Source organism: Phocoena phocoena, chromosome 12, assembly GCF_963924675.1.
Source record: "Phocoena phocoena chromosome 12, mPhoPho1.1, whole genome shotgun sequence".
In the NCBI taxonomy this organism is placed as follows: Eukaryota; Metazoa; Chordata; class Mammalia; order Artiodactyla; family Phocoenidae; genus Phocoena; species Phocoena phocoena.
Window position 1 is genome coordinate 38197497 of NC_089230.1, and position 18069 is coordinate 38215565.

Genomic DNA, 18069 nt, shown 5'->3' on the forward strand with positions numbered 1-18069 from the left:
TTAAAGGAAAAAAGTCAAGTGCACATTTTGAGAAGAGGCTGAGCATTTAGGGATGTGTGCTATGATAGACATGACTCAGTGGAAGGACTTTGGAAAAGAGTCTGTTTTTAGGAGAAATACGAAGCCATATAGACTGTTTTCTGCTGGAAGCCTAGGCTCATGGTAGTATCTGAGGTGAACAGAGTTGGGAATTTCAGGGACATTAGTCCTGATTGTGTATTAGGGGACGTGTGGTAATTAGTTTCCAAAATATGGCCAAGACCAGCAGCATAAGCATCACCTGGGAACTGGCTAGAAATGTAAATTCTTAGGACATGCCCCAGACCTACTGAATCAGGCCCATATCTGTGTTTTAACAGCCCTCCTGAGTGACTCTGATGCATGCCAATTTTGAGAACCACTGGTCTAAAGTCTCCTCAAAGCTATATAATAGCCAGGGATCTGCTTAGTCCTGGAGCTCCGGGTCTTGAAACAGCCTGAAGAAATCTTATTTACATGACTTCTTGCCTGGGCTCAAATGGTGAAGCTTGTGGTATCTAATATTGTGAAATTAAAACCTGAAAGTGATGTGAAGGTCTCCTGACATCTGATCTCTCTCACAGCCCAAGGTCTATGGCACAGGGAGGATAAGGGGGCATGAAGACCCCTGTTTACTGGTTGTTCCTAGAGCCTCAGCTGCTGAGTGAGTGCATATGAGTAACAGGGATTATACACATGTACTAGTAAGAATAAAACTAAAAATACAAATATAGATGTCCAAGGGCAACAGCCTTGAATAATCAAAAGTTAATAAAATGAGTAAATAAACTTTGTAAAAATTTACCAGCTTATTGTCATTTTCTAATTTTCGTATGGATCAAAGAAACTTCCACTTTAATTAGCCTTGATTTGAGGTCTAACATTTTGCAATAGGACCAGCATTTCAGATTGTACTTTTGGAAGAGCTCTCCTGTCTTCCTCTCTTCCACACTAGATATTCAGAGAAACTCCAAGAAGCCATTTTGGCCTTTTTAAATTTTTTTCTTTTTCTCTCTCTTCAAAGTACTATTCAAATGGAATTTCCTGTAACATTATGGCTAATATTTTATAATATAAAGCAAATTGAGGTCAATTATGGCTTGCCATCCCCATAGTTAAAGGCTAAACAAAGAAGGCCTTTCAAGTGCTCTTCCCCACAATTTATGCATCATTTAAGATTTGACTATAAACTAATAAATTAGTATTCCAGTGTAATTCTGTGGAATAAGTCACCTTTTTTATGGTCACTACTTATATAAGCATAAAATTTAGTACCACCAGAATTGTATCTTGAAAGAGAATTTCTGCATTGTTATTTAAGGAAGTTCATTAGTTACAAAAAATGTCAAGCTTATTCTAGCATGGTTTTCTCTGCTGCTTGCTTTGCTCTCAGATGCCACATGCGTTTTATCCTTTGGGCAGTTTTAGTCTTGTCTGACTTAGAATACTATAAGATATTGACCTCACGTGTCTGATATCCGTTTCTCATTTTCAATCTCTGAATTTACAGAAACTGAACGAGCCAAAGAAGAGGTTGGTGCTGCCTCAACTAAAAAAGGTAAGTGCAGCTTAAAGAAAAAGATGTCATGACCGTAACTTCTTTATGCTAAGGTTTCTAACTCAATGTATTGTTTAGTGCTTAAGAAGAGCTCTGTTTATTGATTTTACTATTTCACTGATATGGAAACCCACTTTTAGTTTTTGAAAAATTGAAGAAATGCTGCTGTGTGAGCTCAATGGGATCCCAGTCATCTGGAGAGCATTCATATTCAATATACTGATATATAAGGTTAGCGTTTGAGCAAACGAAACTTTGACTAATAGAACTTCCATGAACAGTGTTTGCTTTGTGCAAGAATAGTATCAAATTTAAGTTTAAATTTAAGTTTTCAAAGCTATGCCTCTTGTCATATCTAATCAGAAGCAACTATTATGTGAATATTGACTCCTCTCAGTAGACGCTCTAAAGAATATCTTTAAGAACATTAATACATGTTAAAAATATTCAATATGATGAAACATTTACATATTCTCTATTCAAAACAAACTGGAACAATTTTGAAATTTGTGATTCTGTTTTACACATAGAAATGAAATCAGTAATGTATTCAATGTCTTTGGAAGAATCTCAAGATACAGTTTAACAACCCTATCCTCAACATACACACACACACACACACACACACACACACAACAGGAGTACCCTTTCACATACATGCCACTGAAATGGCATAACATTTTTCTCCTTAAAAAATCCTTTATTGCATATGCTCTATAAGAGAATATATATCAGGACTATAGGGAGTTATAAAATATACATGATACATATCCACATTCTCAATCCCAAGCAACATATATATGGATACAAATGAATACATGGATATAAATTTATATATTAGTTAATAAATTAAAATATAAATTAATATACATTAGTTATATAAATTAATGCATAAATTAGTACACATGTATGTCTAATGAAAGACAAAAAAATTAAATGATACCTAAAGGAAAATATAAACTACTATAAGATAATACTTAATTAGAAGCAATTGAATTATTGAGATTAATTGCTTCCCTTTTTCAAATACAGCTCTATTTATTATTCTGAATTTATAGTAGATAGGAATAAAACCTGTCTCCTAGATAGTTCTTTTCTTAGTAATGTAATATATGTGTTATGTCATTTTTGAGGTAAGTTATCATGATACATGTTTCATTGACATCTTTTACTAGGTATCAGTTTTTCCGTAAGTAGCAGAGCCATGAATTTATTGGAAGTCCATATTAATATATCTCATTCTTTTATGGTGTCTTATTTTGAAATCAACTTTTCTTGTCAACATTAAATGGAATGTGTGGGTAAAACTTGGGTGCTTCAGGATGGATAATGCCATGGTATCAATGACAAGACTAAGAGTCTAAATATAGATTCAGAGGAAGTCATAATCTAGGCATGGATACAGGGTATATGGATCCAGTAAGTGAATGTAAGGTCAGGACATCTATATGTGTTGAAAGCAAGAACAAAAGTGAGATAAAATTGTGTTGAAGATCTTCAGCCATGGGTGAGACCAGTGGATGTCCAAACAGCAGTATATGGGTTTCATCTGAAATTAGATTTCAGATACTGAGCCTCAGGGAATCCTTGATTGTGAAGACGGTCTGGAGACAGAGTTAAAAAGGAAAGATTCAATAACCAGTAAGTGACCCATGCACAGACTCTGAATCACTTGGAGCCTAGATATTAGGGCAGAAATACAAGCACACATAATTTGGAGTTTAATCAAGTCAAATTGGAGTGAGCAGAGATACTGAATTGATATTGAATCATCAGTTAGTGAATTCACTGGAATATTCAACCAAGAATGGTCTCTGAGTTTAGAGTAAGGCCAGACATATTGGTTGGGATTAAGTAGACCTGATTGCTAGGCTTAGAGTGAAATATAAGGAGAGAAATAACGTTTTATGAAATTAAACTATTGGCATTAATTACTTTGACTCTAGTTTGTCTTAGATCTCATACCTCAATCATTAATTTAAATATGACTCTGCATATTAGATTTCCTCTCAACTGTAGAATGAACAGAAACAAGTGTTCCTTCCAAAGCCATCATAAATATTTTGAAACTCAGGTAGAGCTTTACCAATTTGACAAGTTACATATAAAAGTCAAAGGAGACGCTTCTCATTTGTCAAGTAGTTTTCATTTCTCCTCCTCCTCACTGACAATCAATCACACATGAAAATATATATTACTTCATCATACATTTAGTAACCAGTCCCTAATCTCCACAAAACTCAGTATATGTTACAAGATGTCCACCTTTTAGTCCCTTTTAAGTAAGTAGAATAAGATAGTGATTTGGGTTTTCTTTATTTGTTTTTAAGATACTGGAAATCGTTGTTCTACACTGAGGCTTGAATTAGGAACCATGTGTGCAATGTTAAGTGGAAATTACTGATTTTCTGATTGTTTAAAAATTTTCAAAGTTAAAAGATAATTTAATATTTGAATTACAGTGTGCCAATTTATATCTAGTATAATTATTTGATCTTAAGCCTGCTTTTAAGTCGTATTTTCTTTGGAGATATATAGTATTTAATCATCAATATGATAATCCTCTTACTGTTTTATATTTGGTTTGCAGCTTTCAAATCATTTTCACTTTCATTCAACATATATTTATGGATCACATACTATGTGAAAACTTAAGGAAGTATTCAGATGTTAATACTATTCTTGAGCAATTAAAGACAGGGAAAAATATGAATCTTTATTGAGTCCCTGAGTTGTTTGGACCTTAGTTTTTGCTATCAGCTAAAGGTTTTCCATATTATCATAGTTCATGTTTGAAAGCCAACAGGGTAAAGAGATAAATACAGATAAAGAGCCGTAGGAGTTTAAAAATTATTCTTACCTGAGGAAAAGCAAAACATTTATTATACAAGATGACTTTAGAGTCAAGCCTTAAATAACGGATAGAATTTTGTTATATAATAATTAGTTGGAAGGGTATCTTGGGCATAGGTAACAGAGGAAGGCAAAGTGGCGGGAAATTGCAGGATGTGTATGAGGAATAACAAGAGTCTCGAAAACACAGTATGAATTAGTACAACCTGTGCTAATAATTCAGTAAAGGGGCCTGATTTTAAAATTGGACTCTACTGCATGGGCAATAGGGAGTCAATGAAAAATGTAAGTATAGGAAATAACACTCAGGTATTTGCTTTAGGAAAGGGCAGGATAGTTAGGAAGCTTTGGCAATATTGTAGGCAACGTGCATTAGGACCTGATATTAGTTATGAGATTGGAAAGAAGGGATATTTTATAAGCACTATTATAAAGTAGATTCAGTGGAATTTGACAATCGACCAACTTTGGAAGAGGAAAAGTCAGAAATTATTTAATGACAATAATAAGTTTTCAGACTGGGTGCTAGAAGAATATTGTTGGTATTTATCATAAAAATGAAAAAGAAAGATAAAAATAGCTTGGTGAGAGAAGACAAGATTAATTTTAGACATATTTAAATTATAGTACTGTGGCACATGCAAGTAGCAAGTAGGTGGCTCTAAATGTCAAACTAGAGCTCCAGAGAGTGACAAAACTGGAGATATATCTGTGGGTGTCCTCTGTGTGGGTTAATGGTGGAAACAGTAAGAAGCCATGAGCTTTTCATGGATTCTGTTCTCGAGAGAGGACAGGTCTGGGATGTTCTCTGTTCTCGAGAGAGGACACGTCTGGGATGGAATGCTAGAAGCGAACATTTGCAGGAAGAAAAGCAAGGAGAGTCAAAGAGAAAAAGCAGAAAATAGTGACTAGAAAGATCAGAGGTTAAAAAAATGTAATTGTTATAATTTCATAGTAACCAAGGAAAATAAACACTTTCAATGACGAGGTGGTTGTCACCAAGTCACTGGATTTGTCAACTAGATAATTATTAATGATGTTCAAAAGAGAATTTTCTGGGGAGTGGCACAACAAAAAGCTAAATGATGACAAATTGATTGAGGGATGATGAAGTGAAAGATACAGGCACTGATGCTGAAGAATATTGGTTAGGAATAAAACGATAAATAGGATAGTAGCTTGAGGTTCTTGTTTAGTCTATATCCATTTCTATTTTAATCTCCGAGGTAAAGTGTTTATCCTCCTCTTCAAGACCAGTCTCTCCATTTGGGTCCTTCTTGATCAGTCATTCATGCTATTTGGTGGCATTATGTTCTTTCTCCTTATTGACTTTTTTTTTTTTTTTTTGGCGGTACGCGGGCCTCTCACTGTTGTGACCTCTCCCTTTGCGGAGCACAGGCTCTGGACGCGCAGGCTCAGCGGCCATGGCTCATGGGCCCAGCCGCTCCGCTGCATGTGGTATCATCCTGGACCGGGGCACGAACCCGTGTTCCCTGCATCGGCAGGTGGACTCTCAACCACTGTGCCACCAGGGAAGCCCTCTCCTTATTGACTTTATTCCTAATTTTGGAAATATTATTCTCAGTTTAAAATTACTTTTTTCTAGATTCCCGTATTTCTCTCTACTATTTTCTCTCCTCTGTATCTTAGCCGGTCTTCTGGATGTTGGAGTGTTAACACTGCTTCTTATCTCCCACAAAGATGAGGCTTCTGTTCCTACTGTGCTTCCGATAATATGGCCAATGCTGAAGACATTATCATTGCTGAACCAATGGAACCATTCCAGTCTTCACATTATTGGATGTCTCAGTGGCATTTACCACTTTGTCTTTTCTCTAAGCGTCTCTCCTGTTGGGTGAGCATGACAACAGTCTCCTAGTTCTCACCATATTCTCTGAGCTTTATTTCTGACTTCTTTGTGTGTTTTTTCTTTGCTTCCCCTTAATTATTGGTGTTCCCCAGATTCCATCATTAATCCTCTGAACTTCTCATTCTATAGCCTCTCTTCGTGAGATATGCACACTCTCAAGGTTGAAACTCTGCCTTTTATCCTGAAGATCTCCAATTCTGTGTCTTCATTTCAGGACTTCTCTGGCAAAGAGCTTTTCCCTGAAAATTTCAGGCTTGTATATTCAAATGTCAAATAAACACCTTTAAATTCAATGTGTCTTAACTTATACTCTTCATTTCCTTTTCCCAGCTTGCTTTTAATTATCATTGGTGAAACCACAATCCACCCTCCACTTCCCTAGAAATCTGAGGGTGATTAATTTTCTCTTTCTAGCCTTCAGGTGATTATTCAAAGAATCTTCAAGTTCTGCTGATTTTGTTTCCTAAATATTTCTTGAGTTTACTTCCTCCTATTCATAACTATGACTTCCATGTTAATTCAAGTCTTCATTATCTTTTTCTTGAACCACTGTAATGATCTAAACACTGTCCTCACATATTTATTTTTATTTCACTAATATTCATCCTAGCAGAACCCCCTCAACATAAATTATCAAAGTCATAAAACTGAATAAAACACACTTAATTTAAAACTCTATTTTTTCCCAGTTTTTTATAGAATAAAGTCCAAACTTGTTAAAATGATGTAAGAGTCTTCCAAGATCTGGCTCCTATATCCTTTTCCAGTTTCATCTTCAGATACTTTGTATGCTACAATAATACCATATTCTTTATAATTCCAAATTTACTAGAAGTAAGATTCAGGGAAAATGATAGCTGGAAAGGATGGCCTTGTGAATAGATTGAGTTGTTAGCATTGTCTGAGAAATGATGAGAAGCCTCTCTTTCCTGTCTCTCCACCTGAATATGTATCCAAGATTTAAGACTTTGTCTTCCACAATCAGTGATTTATTCCATTGTTTCAGTCATTGACATCCCCAGGCAATAACCCTTGGGCAGGTAACATTACATTCTTATGTCCTTGGAAATAATAGTTCGTCATGCTAATCCTATAGATGTATATACCAGAAGTATGTATGTGTCATATGGGTGATATTTCAAACTGCACAATATTTCCTTACCACTCTCCACTCCTTACCAGAATTCTAACATACCCCAATTCCATGGAAGCCTCACTACCCAGGCAAGCCCCTATAACTAATGGGCATATGTTGAGTGATGTTAAGGGGAAAGAAAGAATTGAGTCCTCAAGGAAAATTGAGGGTAACGTAGTGAAATAAGAGCCTAGAATGAAGCAAGCGATGTCAGCATCACAGCAGATAAGATGCTTCCTTGTCTCTCCCCTTCAGTCTACAACCTGTGAAATATTAACAACTCAACAATAAGCCTCTGCCCAACCCATCAGAATGCCAGAGAATTCCACATATCTGTACATCTAAAGGTGGATGGACTGGAACACATCGAGGAGGTAGAACTGGGGAAACAGTGGAGGCAGTCCCTGCAATCGTGGTCCCCTGGCTGTGGCAGCAAAGCCTGCAGCCCCAGAGAACCCAAAAGCAGCAAGGGAAGCAATACATAGGACTCTAGCCTCCTGAATGTAGTGGTGCCCGTGGCCACAGATAACTGGGACCCAGTTCTTCCACACACAGAGCCATCCACGACTCCAGCCCCCTGTTCCCTGCCTGCAGTGGTGAAGCCCACAAATCTGACAATACCTGATATAGAGGCACTTGCAACTCCAACTGCACCCCACCCACCCCTTGGAGCCTGCAAATCAGGACAGCCCAGATGTGGCAGAAGCACCCACCATCCTGATGCCCCAGGTGGTGGTGCCAGCAATACCAACAGCAGCAAAGTACCAATTACCCCAGAGGCACAAGCAACAGTAACAAGGGCACTGGGTGACACCTCTGATAGAGGTGATGGAGGACAGAAAATGCTGACTCTCAAATAAAACCAGAGGCAGCACAGGTGAGAGAAACCAAAAACTTGTTCTATAGTGCCACCTACTGGAAAACAAAAGAAAGCCTACTAATTTCTAACCTGTAGAATCCTTAGAATTAAAAAAAAAAAAAAAAAGCTTTACCCAAACAAGAATGATATTCAGTACTTCAAACGCACTGGCAGAGGAACAACACATCAAGCACCATGAAGAACCACAGTAACACAGTATCGCAAAAAGAAAATGATAATTCTCCAGAAACCAAACTTAAAGTCACAGAATATTGCAATCTAACTGATTGAAGAAACTGAATGAACTACAAAAAAGCCCAGAAAGGCAGTTCAATGAGCTTAGGAATAAAATTAATGAACAGAAGGAATACTTTAAGTAATTGAAACTCTAAAAAGGAGCCAAACAGAAATTCTGGAGCTGAAGAATTGAATAAATGAGATGAAGAATGCATCAGAAAGCATTGGGAAAGAGAATATGATATGGAAGAGAGAATTAGCAAACTCAAAGATAGAAATCCAAAGAAGATACAAAACATCATAGAAAACCATCAAACCCACATGGCAGACAGAAACACAAGGAAAAGCGGGAACCCAGAAAACAAAAGATAAAATGGCAGAACTAAGTCCTCCTCTGTAAATAATTACCCTAAATGTCAATGGATTGAATTCACCAGTCAAAAGACACAGAGTGGATGGATGGATTAAAAAACAAGACCTAGCTATGTGCTACCTCTGGGAGACTCACCTCAGCTCTAAATATAAACATAGGCTAAAGTAAAGGGATGGAAGATGATACTCCAAGCAAATGACAGTCAAAAAAAGTGAGTATATTCTGTGCTCATGGATTGGAAGAATGAACATTGCTAAAATGTCCATATTATCTAAATCAATTTACAGAGTCAATGCAATCCCAACCAAAATCCCAAGGATGTTTTTCACAGAGAACAAAAAATTGTAAAATGTATATGGAACTACAAAAGATTCTGAATGGCTGAAGCAATCCTAAGAAAAAAGAATAAAGCTGGAAGTATCACATGCACTGGTTTCAAACTATATTACAAAGTTATAGTAATTAAAACAGCATGGTATGGGCAGAAAACAGATATATAGATCAGTGCAATGTAATTGAGAGCTGAGAAATAAACCCACACATATGTGGAAAATTTTACAAAAAAGGAGCAAAGAAACCTGGAGAGCCACATGCAAAAAAAATGAAACTAGATCATTGCCTCATACCTTCCTCAAAAAAATGAACCCAAAGTGGATTAAAGCCTTGAATGTAAGACCAGAAACCATAAAACTCGTAGAAGAAAATATAGGCAGTATGCTCTTTGACATCAGTCATAGCGGTATCTTTCAGGATGTGTCTCCTCAGGCAAGGGAAACGAAAGAAAAAACAAATAAATGGGACTCATCAAACTAGAAAGCTCCTGAACAGCAAAGGAAACCATCAACAAAATGACAATGCAACCTGCCCTACCACCGAGTGTGAGAAGATATTTGCAGATCATATATCCAGTTAGGGGTTAATATCAAAAAAATATAAAGAACTCATACACCTCAACAACAAAAAACCAGAAAACCCAGTTAATAAATGGGCAGAGGAGCTGAATAGAAATTTTCCAAAGAAGGCATATAGAAGGCCAACAGGTACTTGAGAAGATGTTCAACATCACTAATTATTAGGGAAATTAAAATTAAAACCCCAATGAGATATCACCTCATGCCTGTTAGAATGGCTATTATCAAAAAAGCAAGAAATAACAAGTGTTGGTGAGGATGTGGAGAAAGGGGAACCCTCATGCACTGCTGATGGAAAGCAGTATGAAGATTCCTCAAAAAATTGTAGCCACTATGTGTAGCCACTATGGAAAACAGTATGAAGATTCCTCAAAAAATTGAAAACTAGTGCTACCCTATGATCCAGTTATCCCACTTCTGGGTATTTATACAAAGAATATGAAACACCAATTTGAAGATACATGCACCCCTATATTCATCACAGCATTATTTACAATAGCCAAGATGTGGAAACAACCTAAGTCCCCATCAACAGATGAGTGGATAAAGAAGATGTGGTACACACACACACACACACACACACACACACAATGGAATAATAGTCATAAAAAATGAAACCTTGCCATTTATGACAACATCAATGGATCTTGAGAGTATTAGGCTAAGTGAATTAAGTCAGACAAAGACAAGTATCTTATGATTTCACTCATATGTAGAATATAAAAACAACAAACAGAAAACCAGAATAAATGAACAAACCAAACCAAGCAAAACCCAACATGTAGATACAGAGATCAGAGTAGTGGAAAAGGGCAGGGGAGGGTGAAATGAGTAAAAGAGATAGTGATGGATAGAAACTAAATTTTTGGTGGCGCTCATACTGTAGTGTATATAGAAGTAGAAATATAATCTTGTACATATGGAACTTATATAATGTTATTAATCAGTGTTACCGCAATAATATTATGGTAAGATATAAATACTAAAACCAATCATTTTAACTTGAGAAAGCATCTTTTTGGTATCCTTGTAATAAAAGTGAGATTGAAGTTTGGTATAAGCTGGAACTTTGCAGGTAAATTAAACAGCGATAAAGAAATTAAAAAAAAAAAACCCTGGAATTATAGAAAACCAATTTATCCACCTTACAGTTTATCTCAGGGCTATCCATAATCCAGGCATCATTTTATAAGAATGTTAGCTACTTTGCTTCCTTAATATTAGTTGCGGTCACTGAAGGAGTACAGCACAAATCTACATTTTTTTCTAAAATAAACACCTCCAAATGTAGAACAAATGGAATTTCTTATTTCCAGCATGAAAGGAGGTTTCAGGTACCCTATAGCATAGAAGGAGAATTTAATTAAGGTCTTCCTTTGATTACAGGCAATTAGAAAATCCACTTACTTAGATGAACTGTTTATTCCTAGTACTTACTCTCCATAGAATTAGGCTTGATGAATTTTATATCAGAATCAGAAATGAAAGGGTCATTTCACGTAAAATGTTTTCTGTGTAGATAATTGGTATTTTCAGTGACCTTTTCTGAATTAAAAAAAAAACTGGTTTAGGGGACTAGCCTCCTCTACTTAATATAAGTGCAAGGAGTTATTAACTCACCACTGGAAAAGAAAAACTTGGTCTTTGTTGTAGAAAAACTTGGTCTTTGTGTGTAAGTCACAATCCAGTGTTTTCTGAAAGATATTTACTCTTCAGAAGATTAAAACAAAATAATTGAAAAATACATATTTCCTATACAATATTCATACTGAGTTTTCAGAATAAAAGAATTATGAATAAGGCTATATGCCCAGGCTCTATTATAATTAAAAATTATCAGTGTTTGATTTTCACATTGATTTGAGAGAGAGCATTCATAGAGGAGACTAATGTACCACACACCTTACTAGCTCCTTAAAGTAATTATAATAAAGTCTAACTCTTTAGTTTGGAATTCAGGGGCTTATGCAATTGACCTCATCTAGTTTTAGATTACTTCATATCTCTTCTATGGGAACCCTCTGCTCCAGCTACACTTGTTCACTTCCTCTAGGCACACACAAGGCTTTCCTGCTTCTTTGCCTTTTTCATGTTTCATTGGCTACACCTAATATCTCTCCTCTTTCAGGAAATATACTAATACCAAAACTGATCTCTCTAACTCAGAATATTTATTATCAAATCTCATTTTTCAATTAATACACTTAATCACCAAGCAAATATATATCGATCACTTGCTAGGTCCAAAACAATGCTAGATGCTGTAAGAAATATAAGCAATCATCTCTGAATATCCCATGGGCCAAAGAAAAAATGACAGTGGAATTTTGGAAATATGTTGAATGAATCTATGATGAAAATATCACACTGAAACTGGAGATGCTCCTAAACAGTGTTTACCTGAAATTTATACTCATTAAAAATATTCATTAGAAAAGAAGAAAGGCTGAAAAGCAAACATTTAGGAAGAAAATAATTTTTAATTTATGTTAAAATTTTCATGAAACCCAAAGAAAGAAGAAAGAGAAATAAAAAATGTAAATGCAGAAGCTATAGAAATTAAATAGTACAATAGAAAAAGCAATAAATCCAAATTAGATTCTCTATAAAAACTGAAAAAACTGATAGACCCTTATGTAAACTTATTAAGAAAAAAAGAGAAGACACAAAACATTAATATCAGAAAATTAAAAGGAATCATCATTACAGATTCTACAGATAATTAAAAAATAGAAATATTTCCCAGTGAGTTTGAAAATTTTAATACAATTGACATTTTGAATCTTAAATTATCATTTTTCACCACAGAAAAGTCTAACCAGGTGGCTTCACCGGTGAATGTTTTTCAAACACTTAAGGAAAAGTTAACACCAATCTTGTACCAAACCTTCCAGGAACAGAAAAAGAGGAAACATTTTATGGAGCTCATTTTATGGAGCTAGAATAACCTTGATACAAAAACCTAGCAAGGAACAAAAAAGAAAGGAAACATACAGGTTAACTTCTCTTGTGAACATAAGGGCACAGATTTAAACAAAATATTAGCAGATCTAGTCTGATATTATATGAGAAAGACAAAATGGAACCAAGTTGGTTTTATTTCTAGACTGCAATTTCAAAATTCAATGTAATTAATCAGAATAATAGAATAAAGGGAAATTATACTTATCATAGAAGATGCATTTGATATATTTCATATTATAGTAGAAAGAAACTTCCCTATTCTGATAAGATATATACAAAAACCATTAGCAAAAATTATACTCAATGGAGAAAAATGGAAAGATTTCTCCCTGAGAATTGGAACAAGACAAGGATGTCTTCTATCAGCACTTCTGTTATGCATTGTACTGGATATTCTAACCAGTGCAATAAGGTGAGAAATAGAATTAATCAGTACAAGAATAAAAAAGTAAAAAATAAAACTATTCACATGTGAAATTATCTGCTTGAAAAATTCAAAAGAATATACAGTTGAACTATTACAACTGAGTGAATTTAGCAAGTTTTATATAAAAAAGCCATTTTTTCCCTTACTCTGTCTCTAGTTCATGTCATTAACTTTTTGAAAAGATAATGATCATTTACTCTGTAGACACTTGATTTATGTAACTGTTTCTTCATAATGTTATTAATATGTTCTCTATATCATATATTTGATTAACCTGAAAGCTTAATCTTTGGCTTAACTTGATTCCAGTTGGCTCCTTTGGCAAGAATACTTCAGAGGTGATAACAGTTGTACATCACACTGCATGTCATGAGGAAGCACAGAATTTCTGGATGTCCTATTGTGAATGAGTGGCTTTAAGTTTCCTCAGTGGGTTAAGCTGGTGACAATCACATTTCTTCATTTCCAAGTTGCAGTTTTCCCCATGCAACTCTTGGGGGTGATACCTGGGTATGACGGCAATATCCAGTTCCCCATTCATCCTTCATCTAATAGTTGCTAATGTCCTCTGAAGATCCTTACTTGAATCAGTTATTTCAGTACACTGATTTTGTATGAATCATTTCTATTTCTTGGATGTATAACAAGGTAAGCAGATAATACTCCAACGAGAGTAGTAAAATCTCAGTAGTTCATGGGAAACAGCACCTAAGTGATAATTCTTATTTCTTTTTTGGTTACTTGTGATTTGGAATGACTTCACTTAATATTTAAGCAAATCTCAAGCATGACTACACTGTCCTTTGAGTTGATTAAGCAACATTAAGCTTGAATTTAAGGAGCATCTAGTTGACATTTTCAAGACGCTAAGTGGCTCCAGCAATTACCTGGAATGTAAGTCGATTAATCATAATCCTGTCAAGCGGAATTCTTCATAAAGCTTGTTTATCAAAGCAGAGTATAAAAGAATAAGATAGAAAACAGTGTGCAAAGACTAGTAAGAAGAGGGCAAGGGATTATTTCTTTCTCTAATTCTTTAAGAATAGATTTATAATAGTAGGTTTCAGTTGGATTTTAAAGAAGTGAGAAATATTGAAAAAGCTTTAAAATAGGTTGTTTAGAAGAAAATTTTGGCATTGAATGAGTTACAAAATGCCTTTTTGAGCAGAAGCAGCATTTACATCTGGAATTTTATTTAAACCTTATCTCTGCTTTGCAGCTGTACCTGGAAAGAAGGAAGAGAAAACAACCAAGACAGTGGAGCAAGGTAAAAAAAAATGAAGGAGGTTGACATTATCTTTAGAAAGACAACAACATGAGGAGGAAAGCACTGGATTCAGACAGGCGGACGACAATAACCTTTAAATCGATTGCTCTCTTTCACTGTCCTTGCATGTTTTTCTGTGCCAGGGAGAATGTGAGGTGGCAATCTGGGTTTTTGTTCTTTTGTGTAACTAAACTCTGAGTGTTCAGAACAGGAAAGCTCCACAGACTGCTTAATTACATCAAGAGGAATGCTGAAGGTTGTTGGGAATAAGGAAATCTTCCAGGGCAATTGGTAGACATTTTTTTCTGTTTGATTTGTGGTTTTAACACCACCTGACTGATCATAGTTTAAAGAATAGCGGTGACACAATTCTGTTTATGCAAAAACAATTTCTACTGCTTGAAAAGTAATATGTTAAAACAAAGCAAAAAACCAGCAATACAGGTAAATTACTTGCGTTTATATTACAACTTCAGCAGTTGATTCTCCCAAGAGGTCTAAAATTTCAGTGTTATAAACCATAATGCCATAAATAATGCTTTTTTTAAATGCAGCTATATAATAAATATATCATTTTAGAATATGCTTGAGAAAAATGCTACAGCAGAGTAGAATAAAAGCGTTTGAAGTGATGTTGGGCCTTCTGTCAGAGCTCATAGTGCTAATAATTTTAATTTTTGTTCCCCCCACTCTGGCTTTTAATATATTATAATATTATAATATGTATTATTTATTATAATAAATAGATGAAATCGGAACTAGAAATAATTTTGTCAAGAATGAAATCAAAATCATTTCTCCTCTTAAATTTGAGACAAATTCCTAATATCAGAAATTAGATATTTTTACATATATATATCAAGAAAATCCTTCAAACCCTCACATTTCAGATAAGTAAACTAAGGTTAAAAAATTCATCAAGGATTTATTTCCTTTGGTTTTTCAAAAGAAAAATCACATTAAATCACATTGAATACGTTTTCAAATTCATTTTGGCTTCTGTGGACTACCTGGACTTTTAGAATTCAATAAAATGTTTCTGTCAGCTTCTTTTTTTGTTTGTTTGTTTTTTTGCCGTATGCGGGCCTCTCACTGCTGTGGCCTCTCCCGTTTGCGGAGCACAGGCTCCGGACGCGCAGGCTCAGTGGCCATGGCTCACGGGCCCAGCCACTCTGCGGCATGTGGGATCTTCCCAGACTGGGGCACGAACCCGTGTCCCCTGTATCGGCAGGCGGACTCTCAACCACTGTGCCAGCAGGGAAGCCCTCAACTTCTTTTTGAGGTGGATACTTTAGTCTCTGAAATATAAAGTAGAGCTCTAGGAGCACAGATCCCAATTTCAACTTGTTGACTTAGACAAGGTTCTGAGCCTAAATTTCTTCTCTAAAAAATAGAGTTAATTATACCTGACCTACCTGTCTGACAAGATGTGGAGTTCAAACAAGAAAACGTATGTAAAAGGATATGAAAAAATATAAACTCCTAGTTAAGTATATAGTATTTACTTAGGCATTTTTCCTTATAAAATCAGCTTTAATATAAATGAGAATCAAAACACTTTGCTTTCATTAAGCTTCATAGTTTTTCTCCCCGCTAGTATACAGGCATTGGTTACTCATCTTACAGCATTTGCAGATTGTTTTTATAGCCACAGCAAATTAAGAGAAGACTGACTAGAATATAAAATGTCCACATTAATAATAGTACCTAACATATAACTGATTAAGCTCAGATTGTTTATGTGTTCTTACCTTCATGTTGGTGTCAGTTTCGTTAATTCTATAATGTTGCCTCAAATAGTTTTGAGACTGGAGATGGCTCTTAGGGATGTGAATTTACTCCTTTAGATTATTTTATAATTCATTCTTTTTAAATCATAAGAAATAAGGTATTTGGATAACTTGCATACTTTTGCGATGGTATATCTATGACTAATAATTTATATGAAAATATATATTTTGTGATTTTAATAAATCAAGGAATCTATGTGATAATAAATCAATTACATTCTACAGATTTCATCATAATATTCTAATATTTATACATAAGATGATGCTTTGACTATTGTGTATTTCTCTTCCTTATATAGTTTTCAGTTATTTTCAGAAGTATAAATAATCTAAAACTAGTTCATAATTCTTTGAAGTACAGTTAAATAGTTTATAAAGAGTTATTTTCATTTAAGGTTTAACTTATGGACTTGTACTAGGGAAAAACTATGACACTCATAATTCTTAGTAGATTTCACATACACTGTGTGATCTATGTAAAACTGTGTACACTGAACCTCTGAACTTAGTCTGCATTATAATTGTACTTGGGAAACATCGATTAAGCTAAACTTTACATTATGGAAAATTCATATAGTGAAAGGTGAAATAAATGTTATGTTTATGTAATTTAGTGAACTAGACCTCATATCGTTTAAGAATTAGAAATTTAGTTAATCTAACCTCTGCAAAAGTCCAAAAAAGTATCTCTATTTTATCTTTAATTCATGATGGATCATGTGGTTTTTAGTTATTCTTCTCATAAAGATCTTAAATTGGCTAGACCAGAATTTTGAGTATTAAGAAACTCTTTATAAATTTTCCCACACTAAAGCCACACACACACACATACACACCCACACACACCACAGACACCATTAACGATTTCTCTTGTTTAGAAAGCAATTACCTAGAAGCATCAGGAGACACAAATATTTTCCACAATACATGTTGCTCTCCTTATAGTGAGAGCCAAGGAACGCCAAAGATAAAACATCACAACACGTGCTACTGTATGAAGATTTGTCTTTATATATTTGTATATTATATCTAGAAAGAGTACATCACATTTCATTAAGCTTGGTTTATTTATTGTTTGATATTTATTTTCTCATTTTTAGTGTACTTTTTCTTCAGTATTACTTTTCAAAATTGACCTGTCCCCCTAAATCCAATTTCCCTCTCTCTTTTTCAATCTTGTTTTCTCTCAGAAGAAAATTTTTCATAGTATTTGCTTGTTACTAGCCAGAGGATCAAAGCAGTCACTCTAGGGAAGTGACTTCTTACTTACTGTGGCAGGGAAGGAGGCCAGTCAAGACAACTAACTTTAATGATATGAGTTGTAGATTGGAGTCCCAGCATCTCCTTGTTTCTAATATTTTTCCTTCAAAGTGATTTCAATCTAGCAATGAAAAGGTGAAGAAAATAGTAATAAATCAAATCATTTGCATATCATCTTTCTTTTTCTTTCATTCACACCTGTGCATGATATTACTTAAAGCTTTCTTTAAGAGTTTGTTCTAAGGGCCTGTAACAGTGCTGGCATGTAGGAAGTGTTCAAAAAATACTTGTGGATTGAATGAAAACATAGAGGAATTGTTGAAGAAAAGAATACTAGGTGATCCAGATATCGATGATCTGTGCCTCTAAGTACTGTACAATTAAGATATTTTAGTAAATCAAATGTGATTTTGGATAGCAAAGATTGCCAGATATTTCAGAAACCAGGATAAGTGATTAAATCATCTAACTACTCTCATTTTAAAGTAAAAAAGTAGAGCAAATTAATAATTAAATATGCATTATTCATTAATTATATCATTATTAT

At 34.7% G+C, this 18069-nt stretch overlaps 1 protein-coding gene across 1 annotated transcript in view; it reads left to right on the plus strand.

The window, feature by feature from the left end:
• The window catches only part of TRDN (triadin), a 372809-nt gene that overhangs the window by 257344 nt on the left and 97396 nt on the right, over positions 1 to 18069 (plus strand). Inside the window, exons 20-21 of the mRNA XM_065888711.1 lie at positions 1529 to 1576; positions 14425 to 14472. Coding sequence (XP_065744783.1) covers positions 1529 to 1576; positions 14425 to 14472 — 96 coding nt within the window. The remainder of the gene's footprint in view (positions 1 to 1528; positions 1577 to 14424; positions 14473 to 18069) is intronic.